General features: G+C 49.4%; 4 protein-coding genes and 1 pseudogene across 4 annotated transcripts; 3 read left to right on the top strand and 2 right to left on the bottom strand.

The window, feature by feature from the left end:
* Positions 1 to 1,788: 1,788 nt before the first annotated feature.
* Positions 1,789 to 3,561, top strand: SAPIO_CDS6596 (annotated as a pseudogene; the record flags this gene model as incomplete).
* An 879-nt stretch (positions 3,562 to 4,440) lies between these two features.
* Positions 4,441 to 4,801, bottom strand: SAPIO_CDS6595 (uncharacterized protein; the record flags this gene model as incomplete). Its single annotated transcript, XM_016788655.1, has 2 exons — positions 4,441 to 4,504; positions 4,557 to 4,801. The coding sequence occupies 2 exons, from the start codon at positions 4,799 to 4,801 to the stop codon at positions 4,441 to 4,443; spliced, it is 309 nt and encodes a 102-aa protein (XP_016641699.1).
* A 1,073-nt stretch (positions 4,802 to 5,874) lies between these two features.
* SAPIO_CDS6594 (uncharacterized protein) lies at positions 5,875 to 6,259 on the top strand (the record flags this gene model as incomplete). Its single annotated transcript, XM_016788654.1, has 2 exons — positions 5,875 to 6,141; positions 6,197 to 6,259. The coding sequence occupies 2 exons, from the start codon at positions 5,875 to 5,877 to the stop codon at positions 6,257 to 6,259; spliced, it is 330 nt and encodes a 109-aa protein (XP_016641698.1).
* Positions 6,260 to 10,477: 4,218 nt separating this feature from the next.
* On the top strand, positions 10,478 to 17,014 carry SAPIO_CDS6593 (uncharacterized protein; the record flags this gene model as incomplete). The annotated part of the gene is made up of 14 exons (XM_016788653.1): positions 10,478 to 10,673; positions 10,724 to 10,808; positions 10,903 to 12,064; positions 12,172 to 12,351; positions 12,982 to 13,066; positions 13,253 to 13,378; positions 14,015 to 14,912; positions 14,969 to 15,147; positions 15,206 to 15,628; positions 15,735 to 15,744; positions 15,891 to 16,012; positions 16,092 to 16,117; positions 16,353 to 16,861; positions 16,924 to 17,014. 14 exons carry the CDS (start codon positions 10,478 to 10,480, stop codon positions 17,012 to 17,014), a joined length of 4,092 nt encoding a protein of 1,363 aa, XP_016641697.1.
* A 1,321-nt stretch (positions 17,015 to 18,335) lies between these two features.
* Positions 18,336 to 19,465, bottom strand: SAPIO_CDS6592 (Alcohol dehydrogenase 1; the record flags this gene model as incomplete). Its single annotated transcript, XM_016788652.1, has 2 exons — positions 18,336 to 19,336; positions 19,405 to 19,465. The coding sequence occupies 2 exons, from the start codon at positions 19,463 to 19,465 to the stop codon at positions 18,336 to 18,338; spliced, it is 1,062 nt and encodes a 353-aa protein (XP_016641696.1).
* Between the last annotated feature and the right edge of the window lie 1,170 nt (positions 19,466 to 20,635).

The following is a 20,635-nucleotide window of genomic DNA, read 5'->3' as shown; positions in this document are numbered from 1 at the left end:
CTCATCAAGATAGCCTAGCTTCATAACATCATAGTCACTGCCTACTCCTCCTTCAGCCTAAAGTCCTTCCTCGAGCTTCCTGAGTTGTTCTCTAAGAAGGTGAAGAACATTCCTATTCTTTTTGAGCATGACACTATCAAGTCTCTAGCTGCCAAGTACAGGGTCACCCCTTCCCAGGTGCTCCTTCGATGGTCCACCTAATGGAATGTTGCTGTTATCCCTAAGAGCAGAAATAAGGAAAGACTTAAGTAGAACCTAGAAGTCTTTGACTTCGATATGACTCTGGGAGAACTCCAGTCTATCAGCGATCTTGACAGGGGTCTCTGCTTCAATGATCCTGGTTTTTACCTTCCGCAACATCCTATATACATCTTTGCTTAGTTTGGGGGCTGTGATGCAGGGTAGGCTTCTAAAAGGAAAAGGGGCAATATTTTAATGACCTGGAATCCTGTTGGCTCTGAAACTGATAGAGAAATACACGATGTATTATGACTCATGAGCAACCTCGAAATGTTAATTACATTGTGCTTGTCAACTTGGATGAGAAGTTCTATGCTCAACTTCTGACACAGAAATCACAGCGTGCAACCCGGTGAAGCGGATCTCGAGTAACAAATGAACAAAACTCGTAGTTGCGCTAAGATATTAAACTAAAATAATGACCGAAACCCGGCCACTCAGAGGGACTATTTTCAGATCTTTGGATTGGGTTTACTTCCCCCCGGAAATTGAAAACACGATGGTGAACACCATTTTGAGACCCGACTGGGAAATTCAGCACGTTTCGTCCACGCCAAAAAGTGATATGTCACTTCAGACATGAATTACAATAAGCGGAGTAAAGTAAACGGAAATGGCCGACCTGAGGTCTAGAATCCAAGGCATGATCTCTGCATATTTTTGACACTATGCGCAAAGGTAAACGCCATCACCAGATCTCACTATGACATGTGATGGAGACGGAGACGTGGCTATTTAAAACGTCTTACGAAATTCTGTTAAGGGTAGGGGACCAGCTAAACTTCCTTCTAAAACTTGGGGATAGAGGGACGCGAAATCATGCAACAGATGGCAGATACTGGTATATCATTTCATAGATTTAGTCCCGTCCCCTCCATCGGACATAAATATGCTGGACCTGAAAAACCTGGAGGTGGCCGATTTACCGTAGTAGTGTTACTGGAATTAGATTATTAGATTAATGCCCTTTTCTTCTCCAAATCCCCTGGCGTCTCATGAGATCATTCCCATGCTTTGCGTGCGTATGTGCGTGATCATTGTCCTCTCTTGTGCATGTTCGGGTGGCGACTGCCCAACCAATTGTGTTCCAGGACTAAACCGCTTTATGACGTCGTAATGAGAACACTTTCCCTGACGCGCCTCATACTCAATTGAAAGTGTCGTCATTTTTTCGTTAGTAGCACCGTGAAAAGCTTAAGGGAAGGTGCTGTAGGATACGGTGCGGTCGAGCAGCACCGAGAAGGCGCAAACTTACGTTCCGTGAGAGGTACTTGCCTGCCGATAAGGCACGGGTGGATCTGACAAGCGCGTCATGGCCTGATCGAACAGGATTTCTCTCTTCATCTCCAGCACTAGAATAAATAAAGTCTGGTTGTCCGTCATTGATCATTCCCTATGAAGTAAAGCCTTATCAACCTAATACCTTGACCTTAAACCCTCCGCAGCCAACTAGATCACCATCATTATCACCGTCGAACACACTACCTATCCGTTCAAAGCAGTCTTGATCTTATCCTTGCACTACTCACACCTCATCCATCCAGAATCATGTCCGCCGACGCCGACGAGACCAAGGCACCAGCCATACCAGGTGCCAAGTGGTGGAAAGAAGCAACGGTGTACCAGATCTTCCCCCAGTCCTTCAAGGATTCCAACGGCGATGGGGTCGGCGACATCGGAGGCATCATGGAAAAGTTGGACTATATCCAATCACTCGGAGTAGACATGGTCTGGCTAAGCCCTATGTACGACGGCCCTCAGATCGACACCGGCTACGACATCTCGAACTACAAGGACGTTTACCCACCGTTCGGCTCCCTCAAAGAGATGGATTGTCTCATTGAAGAGTGTCACAAGAGGAAGCTTCACGTCATGTTAGATCTCGTTATCAGCCACACATCCGACAAGCACCCCTGGTTCCTAGACTCCCGGTCGTCCAAGGACAACCCCAAGCGCGACTGGTACTTTTGGAGGCCCGCCAAATACGACGATCAAGGAAACAGGATACCCCCAAACAACTGGAAGTCTGTCTTTGGCGAGGGGAGTGCTTGGCAGTGGGATGAAACAACCGAGGAGTACTATCTCCATCTATTCACCATCGGACAACCAGATTTGAATTGGGATAACGCTGATATGCGCAAGGCTATCATCGAGGACGCGATTGTATTTTGGGTGAACAGAGGTGTCGATTCATTCCGCGTCGACGCTGCCAACATGCTCAGCAAACCCGATGGGCTCCCAGACGCCCCCGTGGTTTTTAACGACTGGCCTTGGCAAATACCGGTTGCGCTGACCTGCAACGGGCCTCACATCCACGATTACCTTTTGCAGATCGGCACCAAGCTTCGAGAATTGAAAGTTATTAGCGCTGGCGAACTACCCTTCACTTGTGGGAGAGATGACGTGTTGTGCTACCTCTCCGGCGAAAAGAAGCAGCTCGATATGGCTTTCATGTTCGAAGTTGTCGGTGTCGGTATGGGTCCTGGCCGGAAATACGAAGTCACCCCCAAGGATTTTCGGCTATCGCAGTGGAAGAACGGCTGGTCACAGATTCAACAGGTTATGAACGGCTCGGATGCTTGGGTCGCCAGTTTCCTCGAAAGCCACGACCAGGCACGCAGCATCAGCAGATTCGCCAACGACAGCCCGGAATATAGAGTTTCTTCCGGAATTCTCTTAGCGATGCTGCAAACAACGATGTCGGGTACTTTGTTTCTGTACCAAGGCCAGGAGATCGGAATGGTTAGCGTTCCGCAGGACTTCCCGCTGGACAAGATGAAGGATGTCGAGAGTAACTACTGGTACGACTTTGTTTTGAAGACCCGAGGCGATGACCAAGAGGCGCTAGATCGAGCCGCGGCGGCGGTACGATACCTGAGTCGATTTAATGCGCGCATGCCTATTCCATGGGACGGGAATGCTCCATACTTCGGATTCTCCGACACCAAGCCTATTGCTGCGCTCCACCCGCTCAACAACGAGATCAATGTCGCCTCACAAATCGGCGACGAGGGGAGTGTTTTAGAATTCTGGAAGCGAATGATCAAGCTTCGCAAGAAACACGCCAATACCTTCATCTACGGCAATTATACTGTCATCAGACCGGATCATGAGCATTTATTCATCTACACCAAGGAGCGAGATGATGACCGGATTCTCGTCGTCATGAACTTTTCCAAGGAGCACATATGCTGGCACGAGGAGGTGAAAGAAGTAACGGAGGATCCCGAGTCTCTGAAGATTCTCGCTTCGACGACGGACAAGCCGAGTGGCGATGGTGTTTTGAATCCCTATGAAGGTCGTATCCTTATTGTACAGTAAACCGCGCATCCGGCGTTCAAGGAATGGGGAACGGAACTGGCCCGAGAAAGCGATATAATCATGGATTAGCATTATTAGTATACCTATAAGAGATTTCTTGAAAATTCTGGGGCCTTCCATGAAGTTAATGTGAAATGGCTTTACTATCTCGAGGGTCCTGCCGCCTCCTAATATCTTCTAAGATCTGGCCAAAAATGGCTAATAGTGACGAATAGCGATAGTTAGCTTGTTTCAGGTTCGGGGAAAGGTGCCATGCCGAGAAAGATTGTTCGTTCCGTTAGAGGATGGGCCAGTCGATGTCGTAAAGACCTGAAGATCTTGAAAACAGGTGCTTGGTCGTGCATTTCTATGCTCGCCCCCATGCTGATAGTTACGAGTCAGGTACGGGGAGAGCATAAAATGATGGACGTTCCAGCTTTAGCCGATTCCGTGACTAGGGCAGAGTGTTAAAAAGCACCAGGTCTTCTTCACAGCTATCGAGGGAGTGTACGAAATTGGCATTGTGATCAGCCCAATTCGACTCAACGTCTCACAGAACATAAAAGCGTCCACGTTCTGCTGGGGGTGCTGTGTCAGCATAGCTGGGAGGGAGCAGTGTGGCCTTTCCCTACCAAAGCTAGCTTGCATACCTTATATGTGATCCAACAAGCGCTTAATTTGACGTGGTCTTCACGGCAACGATTGAAATTAGCAGAAATAAAGAAAACCAGGCGCCACCAGCAACTTTCCATTCGGCCGGCCTTTCATTAACTAGAGAATCATACGGAAACCCTCTTTTCGAAGCACATGCCCGTCAAGTATACACATTTCCACCACCTCGAGAAAGGCCGAATATACTTGCCAAATAAGCATCATCAGAACCGAACCTTACTGCTCCACCTACGGACAATCGATGCTGCCGAACCGATTCTCTGTAGCGTCGTACCAAGTTGCCTCAACCATTCTATCTTGTTGTTAGTTCTCTACTGTAACATGGCTAAACATATATAACTTACCCGCTGTTGCAACCTTTGCCCACGGTGAATTGCCAGAGCAGTTTACCGTTTCCAAGGTCGGAGCACTCAGCGATAACTCCGACGGGACAGGCTGCAAACTGCTTTAGGTTGTCCCAAAGGCCTCCACAAATTCCAGGGATATCGGAGACACCATCGGCCTCGATCCAATAGTTCCAGGAGCCCAGATTATCGGGCCTCCTGCATGAGGCCGATAGGGCCGGTGTGGCGAAGGCGAGCGCGGACATAGTGAAGATTTTGAACTGCATATTGGGGAGGGATTGTCGAAGGAAAATGGAGATTTAGAAGTTTGGAAAGATAAAATAGCTAGTGGTAAAAAGGGCCTGCGTAAGAATATTGCTGAAGAGGTAGGTCGTGCTGAGGACTTGTTTCCTACTGACTGAGAAAGGCTGATGAATAGCAATGAAGTTGGCAGAATAACATCTGAAGGGGTTGGCAGTCGTACAATATATGTAGAAAATTTCATTTTCTTACCTTTGGTTGTTGTAGGTATTTGATTTTAGACTCGTAGATGCCGCGGGCCGGTGTTTCGTGCGTAAGTGCATCCTGTAGGATCAGGCCGAGAGCGGGAGAAATGAGACGGAGTTGTGAATATTAATCGCGGTTCGGCCGAGAGATCCTTCTTGTCTCGTTACTAACCATGGTTGCCATTGCATTCCTCTGTTCCTCCAATCGCATTAGAGTTCCTGAAGGACGGTGACGAGGCAGAGCTAAAAACCCTTACCAGAGGAACAGACCATTTTACTTTATTCCCTCAGGAGGACTTTCGTTCCGCAACTATTTTGGTTTCTTAGGATCATGTTAATTGATTCTTTCAAGCACTTTCGATCCTTCAGGATCCATTTTCCCCGTAACGAAATATAGCTAGCTTTAATTTACTATAGAGACTATGCTATATGTGTAGGGAAATTTAAGGCTGTATCGTGGGAAACTGTCTCGTCTCTTCGACGTTGATCATCTGCCGTAGTGGGCGACGTAGTCTTCCGTACGTAAAGGAGCGAGTCATAATATAAAGATAGCGAGGCTGTGATCATCCATCGGTCCTTTTTATAAATTAAGGAACGAGCGGTATTGAGGGGCTTCATGCCTCTGGCGTTCTCCGTTTCGACACAGGCCAGGAGGGCACGCAGTAGAACGCATTTCTTGAAGAATATAAACCCACAAGCTTCATCCTGGCCTCCCAACCGCAGCACTTTTTCATTCACAACGACTGTTCACTCCTCAATCATAAATCAAGAGGGAACTTTAGCTTTATATCAATCACTCTGCCTTGATCACTCTACCTTGAAGATTTGTCATAATGCGCTTCTCAGTCATCGCGACCTCCGCCATCGCCGCATTCGCCACTCATGCGTCTGCCGCCGTCTGCAGACGCTGGAAGGACGGAGTCGCCAAGGCATACACCGTCGAAGCTAGTGGTGTTGACGATATTCCTGGCATTTGCGGCGGGCTCTGGGATAACTTGAAGCAATTTGGCGTTTGCGCAGTCCCCAGCTTGACAGATTGCAGTGGCTCCGATGGCAATCTTTCATGGACTTTCCAAGCTAGTGCCGGTTGCAATGGCGGAGTAAGTTGAAGCTTCTGCATGAAATGACTTTTGAGTTGCCGCTAATTTAGTTTAGATGGTTGAGGCTACTTGGTACGATGCTACAGAGAACCGGTTCGGCAGCATCGATTGTCCGTAAAAGGAGGGCAGAGGACTAAGATGTTAAGTGGAGATAGTATTCTACTATTATTTTGACGTTCACTGGAAAGTAGCAGCCTTTATCAGTAGCTAGAATACATTATCAGTTACGTCTATTAGTTCAGGCTGCATGATATGCCCCTAAAGGGATCCCGTCTATATCATCGTAGCCTAATCGCTGACGGTCCGTAATCGTGTATGAACAGTTGGTTGTGACTAGCAAATACGGGGACCAAAAGACCTGCCAATTTCCTTCCTTCAGTGAGGTATTGCACTCAATCTTCACTTGTAAAACCACCCCACACCTGCCCCAAGTGACTCGCCACTCAGCTCCAGCTAGTCTCTGGTTGCTTCGAGAAAGCGATCCGCCGTTTTAGTGAAGGGCTTATTCGAAGTCAAAGACCGACATGTTCGTCCATGTAGGTCAGTTTGTTCTTGAGAGACTTCGGGCTCGCGTGGAGAGAAGAGAGAATTGGCGGGCAATCTCTGTGAGGAGCAGGTCTGACTCTATATTAGCCACGCCTCCTAAATCCAACTAAGCATTATTAATAGAAAGGAAAATATAACGCTCGCCGGGTGGCCCGTCATAAATCCAAATCTCTTGATCCTCACTGACCATCTCTTCCAACTAAAGGTCCTCGCCACCTAATCTCTAACCCCAGGAGAAAGTCACTGTCTAACAAGTCCTGTACTCGTTCAAATAATCCCCAAATTCCCATCTCGGCTTTCTCAACGGAAAACGCTTGCCCACCGCCGGCTCATACATCTCGATACGCTTGTTTTCCAAGCCGCTCGTCTCTCGTGGCAGCCCATCCGCCTCGCTTACCCGATCCCAAGCCAGTGACCCTTCTGTCTCATAACTTCTACCTGTATTGTCACTTTCTGTATAGCCGGCTGGACACCTGCCGACTGCTCAATAAACTTCTTCCACTTTGGAGTCGCCAACCGCGCATATATCATTGCAACTTTCAACTTAGGAAATGTCTAACACTGCCTACTAATCGTCATCCCACAGTCGTTCACTCTCGGGTTCAGCCAAGTCCCCATATCTAATTGTTTAATATATTTAAGGTTCCTCTCCGCCACAGGCCACGACTTCACGATGACCTAGTATCTTGTAAGCAGTCCGCCGGAGAGGACATGGAGTGTACTCGACAGCAAGTCCCACAACTGCCGAGGGGCACTGTGGGGAGCATCGCGAAGAAGTTCAGTGAGAACACCGAGCATACTACGACTAGACTAAAAGCATCATTAGCTTCAGAGGAAGAAGCAAGGAGAGCGATCAGCCCAGCTAAGAACGAAGAGCGTAGTAATCGCGCAACCACGGAGTAGGCCTTAGATAGTTGAATGGGCAGTAAAGCTTTTGGGAAAGAGAGAAGGAAGCTTGAGAACGATTTAAGTTCGTTCTCGAAGCTGAAGTTCTTGCTAGCAACTCTGCGATTGGAATCCATTGTATCTGTGACTGGACTCCGAACACCTTGATATTTTTGACTGTGTGAAGAAGTTTACCCGCTTCTAAGTTCCCTTGTTGCCCCCGGGTAACACCATTACGGGAACGGAAACTAGTCTAAGAAAGTGATGGACCTACAGATTAGCATTACTAGTATACACCTATGAGAGATTCCTTGGCAATTGTCCGGGATATCTGCTAAGCAAATTTGAAACGGCTTTACTATTTCAATCGTCCTATCACCTCCCAAGATCTTCACAGACCACTTAAAAATTCAGCAATAATATCAGTGAAAAGTAATAGTTATCTTGTTTCGGTTTCCGTATAAGGTTCTGTACTAAGAAAGGCTGTTTGCTCTGTGAGAGAATGAAGTGGTCGATGTTGTGAGGAACCTGAAGATATTCGAAAAACTGCCGTCCATGTCCAAGCTTGTATTATCAGTTGTTGTAAGTCAGGTCTGGGGTTAGAAAATCATGTGAATCCCTTTGTAAATCCAGTCCGTGACCAGGGCAGAAGTTGGCCATGTTCAAGGCCGAGTCGGATCTTTGCCAACCCCAGCTTCATCCCATCTGACCGTGCCTCACTATACAAAAGAATATGCCTTATGGAGAGGTCCTTTCATATTTCCCGGCATCCTGATCGCGAGTTTGGAACAGAGAACACCACCATTTATATACCCCAAGTGGGGTCTCCGAACACAACACCAATCCAAAGACGGACGAGCAATGGCTCCAATACAATTTCAGAAAACCCTGGAACTCGGTGCGGTGGGCTGGCATGTTCTGGACCCCAAAAAGGGACATTTACGATGCTGCCTAATAGGAAGTGATTTTTCAAAATCATCGATTAATCTAGATTAAACTACTTCGTACAGAGAGGAACACAGGGCATTAGGAGATTTGAGCTTCAAGGGGCAAAACCGGGATCCAAGCACCAGATGTTGATTTCATTGTACTCTGCAATATCAAAGTGTCAGTATTGTACCATATCCAAGTATCCAGGAATCAAATCATTTGATCCCCGCCAACCACGCTCCTCAGGACCGAGGGGTGTCTAGTATTGACACTTTACATCAAAGTGGAGAAGGCTGCCTGAGGAGGAGAACCTGCACAATGTGCGCCTTTCGGTATGCGTGATGCGTGGTGTGATATTCGTCCGCCAACGGGAGAGCGAGAAAAGCATCCCGGTGTGATATAAGTAAGATGCGCATATGCACATTGTACTTGGGCTAAATAGGGTCGAATCAAGCACTGGGAATCACTCATTTATTGGGTTACACCACAGAAGTAGCCCCTCCACCTTCTCTTTTTTTCCATTTTGCGAAGCCACCAGAGCCTTGTCTAAAAGCAACACCGACCGGAGGTCTTCATACCTGCACCGTCCATGGCCCCAGAGACATTGAGGCCTCTCTCTCTTCTTCTACTCCCTACTAGAAATTAGAGCGCTGCACCGAGATAATGCGGCCTGATGCGACCTTTTAGATATACCCTTCTCAGGCGGGCGTGCAGGCCATGGCGCTTTTCTTCACGCCTCCTTGATCACTTTGTGCATATTTCTCATGCATTCGTACTCTCGGTTAGAAAGATGGAACCACCCTCATTGGCTGTTCGTGGACATTGAGTCAATCATGTCCCGGCACAGGGCTAAAGGTACCGCCACCATCATCTCACTTGGACAGGAGACCCAATATTTTGTAGGCTAAGTTCTGCTGCTCCTCGGCCATGAAGCATGACCAAAGAAAGCAAGCGGCTCCAGCGATCGTCCAAGCTGTAGCACCAATGATTGTACACGCTACTTGTAATAATGTCAATGATAAAATCTGGGTCGCATCCTATGGCGGCGCTGAAAACAGGCATGAGCTCATTTCCTTCTCGTTCACCCTGGCCCAGCAACACCGTTCCGAGACTACGCGCATTTAGAACTGATACCATCGAGATGTCACAGCCCTTTTCCTTTGAGAATTACTGCCTGGAGAAAGATGTTTTGGAGGCGTGGCTCAGGTACACCTTTAACGACCCCAATATTGTCGCCGAAGTAAGTGGAGAGTGCAGCACAGCCCCCCGCAGATTGAGCCTTGCACTGCTGAAACAGAGACGTGGGAACTGATCATATGAGGATAGGGCAAAAATGGAAAGTACGTCTTCAATCTGCCCGATGGCAGGGAGCTCACTCAAGTTGGTATAGCCCTGTTCTATATCCCGGGCAGCACCGTCCGTTGACGTCTTTTCGCCCGCGCAGGAACACAGGAGAAGCATACGACGCCTGAAGCATATAACCGAGTGGAAGCCGCCACCTAACTAGTTCGACCGGCCTGAGCCACACTGATGTGTTCAAGGGAGGGGCTCATTCCGTTCTGATACAAATTGTACCAGCAGGAATGCAGGAAGGCCTGCCTTATTGGTTTGTTCGTTACCAGAGTCCGAAGAGGTTTTACCTTAGGGGGTCTGGCTTCGCCGGAGGCCGGAGCGACCGCAGGTCATGCACCTGTCCCACTGGGCGATTCCCCCACTTCTGTTGCCTTTCATTGTTCTCTTCCGTCTTTTGTGCCTTTTCTATGCTGTATTTTGGCAGACCGAAGTCAAAAGAAATATTCCACTTCGAGCCAAGGCTTTTTCACTCTGTCTCTACCGAGCTTAACGTAGAACACACCCTCAGTATATAAGTTGTACCTAGCGCACTATTTCGAACCAATGCACGGATACCGCATCAATATAATAGGACACAGGGCATTTCACTCGCAATTTTAATACTGCCGGGATGCAGCCCAAGATGCGCATTAACATCCACGACAACCTCCTAGACCAATGCAAGAAATGGCATGAATACCCCGTCAATTTGCTGCAGCCGAGTGCACCAAGTTATATCCTACGAGACTATCGCGATTCCTTGACGAAAGATGAGGAACGCCTATTCGACGGTAGTTCAGAGAGTCTAGTATTCTTTGAGCTTTACGATGGCAGTGAAAGTAGGCTATTCATGTCAGGCCTGGCGTAGCTCGAGCTAATCGAAGAATAGGGCATCAGTGTGCAAGTGTCACAAACAGCAACGAGCTTGAGAGGCACCTTCTCAGCGGTCACGCCGATCCTCTCTGCCGTCATGTGTAAGTCAGCCAGAGCAAGCTAAAACAAAACACCGGCAATCCACCCAGTGACATGACAATCTGCTGAAGACGAGAAGCTAATAATGGCAACTAGCTTCATCACGGCCAACGATTCGCGAGACCCTTTAAACTGTTCGCGAGAAAGTCTATGCAAGATCTTGACCTTCCACCAAGTGGATCCTCACTTCCTCGGCTATATGGCCTCTTTCGGAGAGACTGAGAGGCCGTTGGATTATTCGATGACAGGGTTTCACGCTAGCGATACGCTGCACATTCCTGATGACAAAGTCCTCAAGATATCCCGCCTTGGCCGTTCTGGGAAAGATATTCAGATGTCGTATATTCTACGGTCGGTTGAACGTTCCGAAAGCTACGAGCAAGACCTGAAGGACAAAAAGTGGCCGTGGAAGATTAGACAGATGGCTGTACACCACACGTTTGATGTCAAGACGGGGAGAGCATTCTGGATGACTGTCAAGGCCAACGACCTGCTACAGAATAGAATCAAGGAATCGCCGTCTCTATTCCCACCTATCAGTACGGAACCAGCCAACTCTGCAATGCAGTTCTCATCCATGCTCGAAACGCAACTCATCTTCTTGATGTGGGTCGATGAAAACTGGCGTCATTATATCAACTACATGGACGAAGAGATACACGACATTATGGTCAAGGCTAAGACGGCACAGATCGAGGATGCCGAAGAGTCAGAAGAGTACCCAAGGGCTATTGTGTCACAAATGTCGCAGAGGGGTACGATGACCAAACAGACCAAGGGTAATGGTGGCGCCGATTCGGGCGTAACATCACTGCTGGGCGCCATCCGCCGATTATTCTGGGCCTCGGAGAGGTTGGTATGCTTCAATCACGCAACAAAGATTGGAAGGTCTATGGGGGTGGCAGGCAGGGATCAGGGCCCTGGTAAATTGGAGAATGGACACTTAATTCGCCCGTGGGACGCGGAAAAGCCAAGGCCTTATCGTGATCAAACTGCCAATCACGCTAAGCAGCTTCGCAATCTTTCCGTCCTCGCTACGTTCACCTTTGGAGAACTTCAGAGGCTTTTCTATGTGAGCGAAAGACTGGAGGAGATGAGACTCATTGTCTCATTAGACAAGCAAGCACTACGCGACATCCGAGAGTACTACGATGGACTTATGACAAGAGAGGATATGTGCGATGACATCAAGAGGAAATGTCGATACCAAATGGCCAGATTCTCTCGGAAGGTTGGAGAGATTGAGAAGAACCTCGAGGTACGAAAGACTCAGGTAGAATCCCTAATCTGCTGGCTGAAGGAAGGGAAATCACTGGTGAGTAAATTCTTTAGCACCAATACCTGAAGCTGCTACTGATGTCAAAGGGTCAGTTCGATGGAATTCACCAGTACCGTGGCGTGCAGGTCAGTCACATCTTCGCGACAAGCGGCCACCTGCAGGGCCAAAAGATGGAGAAAATCGCCGCCAAGACTGAGCAGGAAACCATTTCGATGCACATCATCACCTTCGTTACCCTAATGTTCCTCCCAGGGACTTTTGTCGCCGTAAGACTCGGATGGCCATACCTAAGGCAGGCAGGCACGGAGAATTTGGATCTAACGCGTGTGCAGACTTTTTTCCAAAGCGGCTTGATCGGATGGGACGATAAAGCGGGCTACTCCATGAACTTCAACCGAAAGGGATTTGATTTATTCGCCCTAATATGTTTCCCCTTGATGGCAGTCACCATGTTTTGCTGGTGGCTGACCTGGAGTTGTTTAAGAAGGAAAGCTCGGAAAGTGTACGGAGATGAGGCGGTTTGATGCACCACGGGCCACCGGCGACCGATGTGGGCCGTAGTCCGGAATCGGGCGGCCGGATCTTCTCTGTCTTTGTAGCGCCGTAACCATCCCAGGCCAGGCCAATTAATGGCAGGAATGAGAATGAATATACGAGGGAGACAGTGATCAAATAATGGCGGACCGCATTCAACAATTGACCTAGCAGGGGTCATGCCGACGAGAGTGGGTGCCGTTCTTTCTTGATTCCTCCCGCTCGACTCTGAGGGATTTCGCACCAGGGGTTGGGAGTTGAAGAAAAAGAGTGGAAAGGAAAAGAAAATACAAAAAAGAGGGAGAGAGAGCAGGGCGCAAATGTGTGGCGTGTCCAACCCTGGCACATGATCGGCATTCTAGTTCCAGGTCAGGGCTGGCATCCCGAGCACGTTCTCACCCTTTTCCGCCTCCTTCCGCCTCCTGTGCGGTGCCAATATTGGTCCGCGTCCAAGTCCTGGACGCAGAGAAGAGTTCGCCACACTCCCCCCCCCCCCCCCCCCCCCCACGCCCACCACCCCGGCCCGTTCACGGTATTAAACCAGCCACACAGCCTTCTTTTGAGTTATTGGATGGGAAAAACAAAGAATACATCAGCACTGTACTTCTATGCATCCAGTATGACCTTGACCAGTCGCTATTGGGTATCATACCCCGCTCGTCTCCGCCCCAAAGATTGTGATGCCGCCAGGCAGTCTGGCTGGACCGCAGGCGACTAAGATTAGTACCCATACCAGCCTGGTCGAACGATATCGCCAGGGTGAGTAATACGGAGTGCACCTCAAGCTGAGCAGAGTCGCTTTTCTTGCGTGCGAGACCTCCCACCCATGACCACCCATGACTATATCTAAAGCGCCTACGATCTTATGCGGACACCTGGCAAGATTTACGAATAGATTTATTCTGATTGACGTCTCCGCGGCTCGTTTAAGTTTGAACCGATTCCGTGCAACTGCAGTATGAAGGGGAGTAGAATCGCTGATTCGACTCACTTCGGTGACAACTGCGCACTTCAACATACAGGTACTGTTGCGCCACACCCCCACAACAGGCTGGCAGCAACGGAGTAGGTTCTGGATGAAATCAATAGTTCGAGACTCCATACTAGCCCCCCCATCTCGGCCAGGAGACCAATCCCTTGCACTTATAATACCCCTCACATTCTCCTCTGAGAACCCACCACCACGGGTCCTCTCTTGTCACTTGTCATACTTGATGAGCGTCATTTCATGACCCCACAAAGTTTTGGTAGTCCCTTCGCATGGTCAAGCTCAAGGACCTGCACCACGACAATCCTTCCAACCTGCAGCCGTCCACACTCAACCAATTATTTCAGAATCTACTTTCGAATCCCCGCTATTCCAACCTTGAAAAACCATGTTAAACCAATTTACAGAAGATTTACCTGCTATGCAGGTTAAAGGAAGAGATGGATATGGAATAGAGGCCGACTACATACCCTTCCCGGCTCTCAAGGAGTATTGGAGCCAAGACAAAGTGCGTGATGTGCTCCGACATGGCGACGGCGCGGCCCAAAATGTCATGCCGAGACAGGTTACCCAGGAATTCCTTCGTGTCTTCTCCATTTTAGTCTACATCGGAAAGCCCGACAGGATATCTCTATTCACAACATGCGGGATCAAAGATGAGCATTTACCCCTCCTCGCTCTTCCGCCGGCGTGGTCGAATAACTGGCAAGGGCCCGCATTATTTCCCGAATTCGAGCAGGCGCAATGGATGTTCTGTCCCTTGGAAATCGATTTTCCTTCCCTCCACAGACGGAAACTTGACCCACGCGTCATCCTCCCAGTAACTTACGACAACAAGCTAGGCAGCTGGTCCGAAGGCGACCCTACTGAGATATGGAAAGTCAAAATCAACGGCGGATGTTCCAACCTGAGTCGCGTCACTACTCCCGATGGAGCGAACGGTGCTGACTCGACCGTATTGCCAACAGAAGATCTTTTTGCGGTCTTTAAAACTTGCAGTGCAGATCCAGATGCAAAAGAACAATTCGATATTGAAACCAATGCCTACGCGAGCCTGCCAGACAAGGAATATGGTCGATACAGAGAACACATACTCGTCTATTACGGATCATTCATTCAAAATGGAAAACATACCATTATCCTCGAATTTGCAGAAGGGGGCACCCTTTTACAATTCTTCGAGAAGGTACCTCGCCCAACAAGGCTGGAACAATTCGAAATGTTTTGGAGGAGGATGTCCAAGCTATTGCTCGCGCTTCATATCATCCACGAGATGGGTGTCGAGAACCACGGCATTTTATCTGGGTAAGTATACCTCGCTCACGGAGCAATTTACCGGGCCAAACACTGACAGAGTGTAGAATTCATCAAGATATTCATCCGGCCAATATCTTTGTCTTCCCCGAACCGTCGGGTGATTCGTACGATGTACGTTTCAAACTCGGTGACTTTGGGGCGACCCACGTCAATCGGTTACGGGGGAGGGATGGGGGTATCGAGAAAAAGCGGTATAATGACGGAAACATGAACCGCATGTACCGTACGTATAAATTCTAGCTCTGGATCGGGAAGATGTTTCTGACCTGTTGATGCTATAGTTGCGCCGGAATGCACTCCCACGCATGGCATCCAAATGCCTCCCAGGATCAGCCCAACTGTCGACGTATGGGCGCTAGGAGCAGTTTTCAGCGATGCTCTAATCTGGTCATTTCTTGGAGAGGACGGGCGTGAGACGTATAGGAAGCAACGCTTTGAAGAAATCAAATCCGGGTCCCACGAGCTTTCTGCAAAAGGGTACGACTCGTGCTTCCACAACGGCTATGACCGGCTGGAGGCCGTCTCTACGATGCATGACCACGCGCTTAAGAAGAGACTAGCTGAAGACTGGGTCTCTGTCGAGGTCAGCAAGCTTATCTTACACAACATGCTCCAACGAGACAAGTCCCACGCACAAACTGGCCGGCTTGACCCGAGAGATCTCTTCAGACAAATTAGCGACACCATCACGCACCGAACACCTCGTGTGTTGGCATCTTCATCTGCACTGGTCCAATCACCCGCGCCAATATATAACGATGGAAACAGTATACATCATTTTCCAGTGTTATTGCCGGAAACACCTCGCAGGGGCCGGTCCGTAAGCTACGTCTCGGATTTAGGTGTTCCTATAATCCAAGACTCCCCCGTCCGTCAAAGGATGTCCCTCACGGAATCGATCCAACCGCAATCACCTTCGAGCCACCAGAGAAGCCCTAACACAGATCTCCGCCGTGCCTCTTCCAGGAACAGTACTACTCGTGGCATCCTTAAGTCTACTCGATCGAGCGTTCGAGGTTCATACTCCTCGGCCAATGGCGACTTCGTAGATGGCACCAACCTGCGGCAAAAGAACCCCAGTCCCGAAAGTTCACAGAACTGCCCGAACTCTCATCTGGCCCCATCCACCTTGCTTGGGGACTACCGTGGCGACGATGGTGATCTCAGGCCTAGCTCAGACGGAAGGCGTCGGAGTAAGTCTGTAAGGAGGAGTGCGGGGCCTATAGTCACTGTGGGCAACTTCTACGAACTCTTGCAGAAAAAGCATCCGATACGTGGTTTTCGATCACAGGAGCTAGGTGAGGAATATAGCAAACTAGACAATGCTCTAGGCAAAGTCCGTTCACGCGGAGGCCGTGACCAGGTATTAAATACTGTCATTTCCCTGAAATATTGTCGAATGTGTGGCTCTAACTCCTTCTATCTTAGATTTTTCTAATAGACGACGCCGGATCTATGTCACACCATAAGAGCAAGGTTGAGCAGACCGCCCGAGTCATTGCTTACGCGGTAAAGGAATCGGATCCCGACGGCATGGAGCTGTACTTCGCATCGGACATGGGCGAGTGTCGGAAGTACAAAAAGAGCTCCAAGATCGAAAACGCGATACGGGATCACAGCTTCCGCTCTAACCGCACAACGAGCATGGCGAAGTGTCTCGCAGAACTTCTGAAGAGTATCCCACACAGAACAAAACCGGGATGTGACCCCAGGCCTGTTAGTATCTATGTGTTGACCGATGCTGTGTGGGAGGAGGGAGACCCGGGGGTCGATCGATGCATTGTAACGGAAGCTAGACGACTATCAAAAGAAGAGCTACCGCCCAGCGCCACGATGATCCAATTTATACGGTTCGGGGACAGACTAAATCGACAGGCCTCCGAACGCGTAAAGTATTTAGACGATGATCTCGTGAACAAGTTTGATCTAGGAGTCTAGTAAGTGCTGACAGCTGCCCCCTCCATCCTGCCGAGAAACTGTGCGACTAACAGGATTCCAGTGATATTGTGGACACGCGCCATTGCGACGGAGACGTCTCCGAGATGCTTATTGGTAGCATATCCGCTGTTAATGACGAAATATCGAGTTGAGGATCCATATAGAAAATTCTTTGGTTTGCGAAGATATGTATTTCGAACGGGTTACTCGCGTCTGACCTCTTTGGGGACGATGGTATCCGTACCTCTACGCTGGGCTACAACAGCCATACATTACCGAAACCCGCCCTACCGACCAGTACAACCTTACCCGCTGCCGGGTGCACCGTTGGGTTACTCCTGTGCAACTGAATCTCGGTCAGCTTTGGGAGATTCTGTCGACGCATTCCGCTTTTCAACAATAGGTAACTCGTCGAATAGATCCTAAAATAATTAATGCCTAATATAACAGCATGTATGTTCGTTGTACTTTCTTCTCCTGGTACTATTACTTGAAATTTAATCCTAGTTTTCACCCGTATTCCTCGGCGGCTTCAGGCTACATTTCATATACGACACTGTTCAGTGTGCTCCCTGTAAAACGGAGAACTAGTTCCCTGTAGAGTGGAAGAATAAGTTCATCGCTTCCCTTCTTCCTCTCCTTTCTCTCTGCGCATTATATAGGCGATCGAAGCTTTGGTATATTGATAGCTCTTTGTACCGTTATTCGCTTCGTTATGAGTACAGGCGGACTAAGTCTTCCAAAAATGGAGAAGGCATGCATGCAACGAGGCCTGTCAGAACAGGAGCAGTTCAACAAGACCATTTTCCCGATCAGAACAGCTTCTAAACCCGGGTAGCTTCAGTGGAAGAGTGGAAACGCTGCAGATGGGATTTTACCTCAACGGAGACGTAACTGTAGTCTGCTTCGAGTGATTGAGGTCTCTGATAATGTCGTATCAGAATTTAACTCAAATAACGCGACGCACGGACAAGATAGAACATTGGACCTTGCTACAACAGTTACTTTTCTCATTTAAAGAGCTATTCAAAATATCCGATTGGGTACCCTGTCTAATAAAGGGTGGCGGATGGGGGAGTCCGGTCTCTCCTTGATCCGGGTTTAGTTTTTTTTTGGCCCTAATTAAGATATCTCAAATTTGACCTTGAACTGGGACGTTAATTTGGATCTGCTGAAATACCATGCCACAGAAGAAAAATATACGCGCCGGGATGAAATGCGCAAGAGACAACATCGGATCGGACCTACTGCAATCTAAGATTCACTCCAGTGCAAGCAGGGTAGGGAGGTTTAGATAATGCCGTCACCGCTCAATTGCGTTTCATTTATTCATTCAAATAGCTATACACCCGTCTCCTCCCTTAAACAGCCTTTCAGAGACATGCAACATTCATAGACATCCCACGATCGTAGCGCCAGCATCTCCCCAACACCGTTTCGTAACAACCCACATTGCTCATGTCACACACGGATTTACCGGCTAGTATCAACAACATACCGGCCAACAATCTTCATATCCGCCATCATATCATACACCGACTGCAACTCACTAAGACCGACAACCTTGTACGGGCACTTGATAAGCCCACGGGCGAAGAAGTCGATAGCTTCCTCGGTATCCTGTCGGTTGCCGACGTAGCTGCCCTTAATCTTAATCATCTTGATGACCGTACTGAACACGGGGGCCTTGATATAAGCGTTCGCGGGCAAGCCAATGCAGATAATGGTACCGAAGGGGCGGACGTAGTCGGCAGCCTGCTGGAATGGACCCTCAGACACAGCAAGGAGGATAACAGCGTGGGGGCCAAGGCCGTCAGGACTGGCAGCCTTCACATCTGCGACGATATCCTTGGACTTGGTGAAATCGACAAATGCCTGAGCACCGAGCTCCTTGCAAGCCTTTTCCTTCGCCTCACCGCCATCGATAGCAATGGTATGGAGACCCATGGCCTTGGCGTATTGAAGCGCCATGTTACCGAGACCGCCACCGGCACCAACAATGGCGACAGTCTGGCCGGGGCGGGCATGGGACTTCTTCAGACCCTTGTACACGGTGATACCGGCACAGAGCACGGGCGCAATGGCCTCGAGAGAAACCTCCTTGGGAATGCGGGCGACATGAGCGGCCTTGGCAATGGCATACTGCTGGAAGCTGCCGTCGACGGTGTAACCGGAGAGAAGAGGCTTGGTGCAGAGGGGCTCATGGGCCTGCCGGCAGTATGTGCAGTGCAAGCAGGAACCATTGAGCCACTTGATGCCCGCGTGGTCACCAATCTCAATATTGTCGACCAGCTCGCCCCTGGCGACAACGACACCGGCGCCCTCGTGACCGCCGACAAGTGGAATCTTGGTAGAGAGCGGCCAATCGCCCATTACAGCGTGGAGATCTGTGTGGCACACGCCGGAGTACTTGACGTTGATGAGGACTTCATCGGGGCCGGGCTTCTGAACGGGAATCTTCTTGTAGACGACGGCTAAAGGTGTGTGTGTTAGGTACCGATAACTATCGAGCAGGAGCGTGTGTGAATCTATTTCTACTTACGTCCACCGGTCTTCTCGAGGACCTGGGCCCATTGCTCTGTGGGGATCTCGGGGGCGGCCATTTTGTTGAAAACAAAGGGTATCGAGGTTTGGTGTAGTGAAGGAGATAAATTTGTACTGGGTATCGTAGGAACAAGTCCGAGTAGTTATAAGAAGGAGCTGGTGCAGAAAAGTAGTAAGCTTGTCTAGAAAAATAAGGCTTCGAAGGAGAAGTTGGCAGCCCTCTTTATAGACCTTGAGAATGAGTGAAGCCTTCAATCGAGCTCCATTCATCCGGGGCCAGTATAGACAATAGCCCCTTGTCGATTAGAAGTTTTCAAATCTCCAGGTTCGGTTTTTAGCTCACACAACTGCCACTGAATTCGCCCTTATCCAAAGGCACTGTGTGCGGCGAAACTCGAACCTTTCGTCCGTAGCTAGCTGCATGTACGACGAGCAGTACGTCGTCGTGTGGGGAGCTCGGTATAGCTCCGTGCCAAGTCGATCAGGCCATAATTAGACTAGAGGATCTGCCGCACCGAGCTGTGCTTCTCCTTTGGAGCGAAGGCGAGCTTGCGGCGTAAGGATGCGGAGCCCCGCATTTTCCGCGAAGCTCCACCGTCTGGATTAGCAGAGCTTCAAGTCATCTTGATGTTACAAAAAAAGGGAATCATTAGTACACTGTATACGAGTTTTTTCCAACGAAGTCTGTTAGTGCAGGCGGGGGACGATGAGGATAGGGGCGGGGGAATATGCAAGCCATGCGTGTGGAGTAGATAGCTCCGATTCGCTGCGATTAACTGCGGGGAGCAAGATCGCGCCAGTCTTCATCCGTGTCTCATGTCTCAGAGCCCATCTCGAAGGCAGATGGCAGGGAGCTTCCCAGTCTCCTCGTGCGCCGTGCACCGTGAGCCGTGCATCGTTGCGGGGGCAGCCAATCTCTCGTTCCTTAACACCGAACGGGCCGGTTTGACTTGCGGGTGCTACCCCGCAGAGAGCACACGCCAGCACACGCCACGACGCGGGGGAAGACAAAAGGACTAGAACTAGAACAGGAGGTGCCGGAAATCGTCGCGCTGGCTCTTCAGCCACAAGTCGACGCTAGTGCTGTTTCTGGTCTAGATGTTGCCTTACGGAGTGGTGTACAAGGGGAGTTACATGCAAGGTCTTCATAGGTGCGGCTGGCGACGGTTCGGATCCGCTGCGCACACTGGTAGCAATTCGATGCAGATGGTAAAAGGGGCTATCGTTAT

The sequence above is a fragment of the Scedosporium apiospermum genome, assembly GCF_000732125.1.
Source record: "Scedosporium apiospermum strain IHEM 14462 chromosome Unknown SEQ_SAPIO_0105, whole genome shotgun sequence".
NCBI classification, from domain to species: Eukaryota; Fungi; Ascomycota; class Sordariomycetes; order Microascales; family Microascaceae; genus Scedosporium; species Scedosporium apiospermum.
Note: the sequence above shows the minus strand (reverse complement) of the source record. Positions and strands in the feature narration are given on the sequence as shown.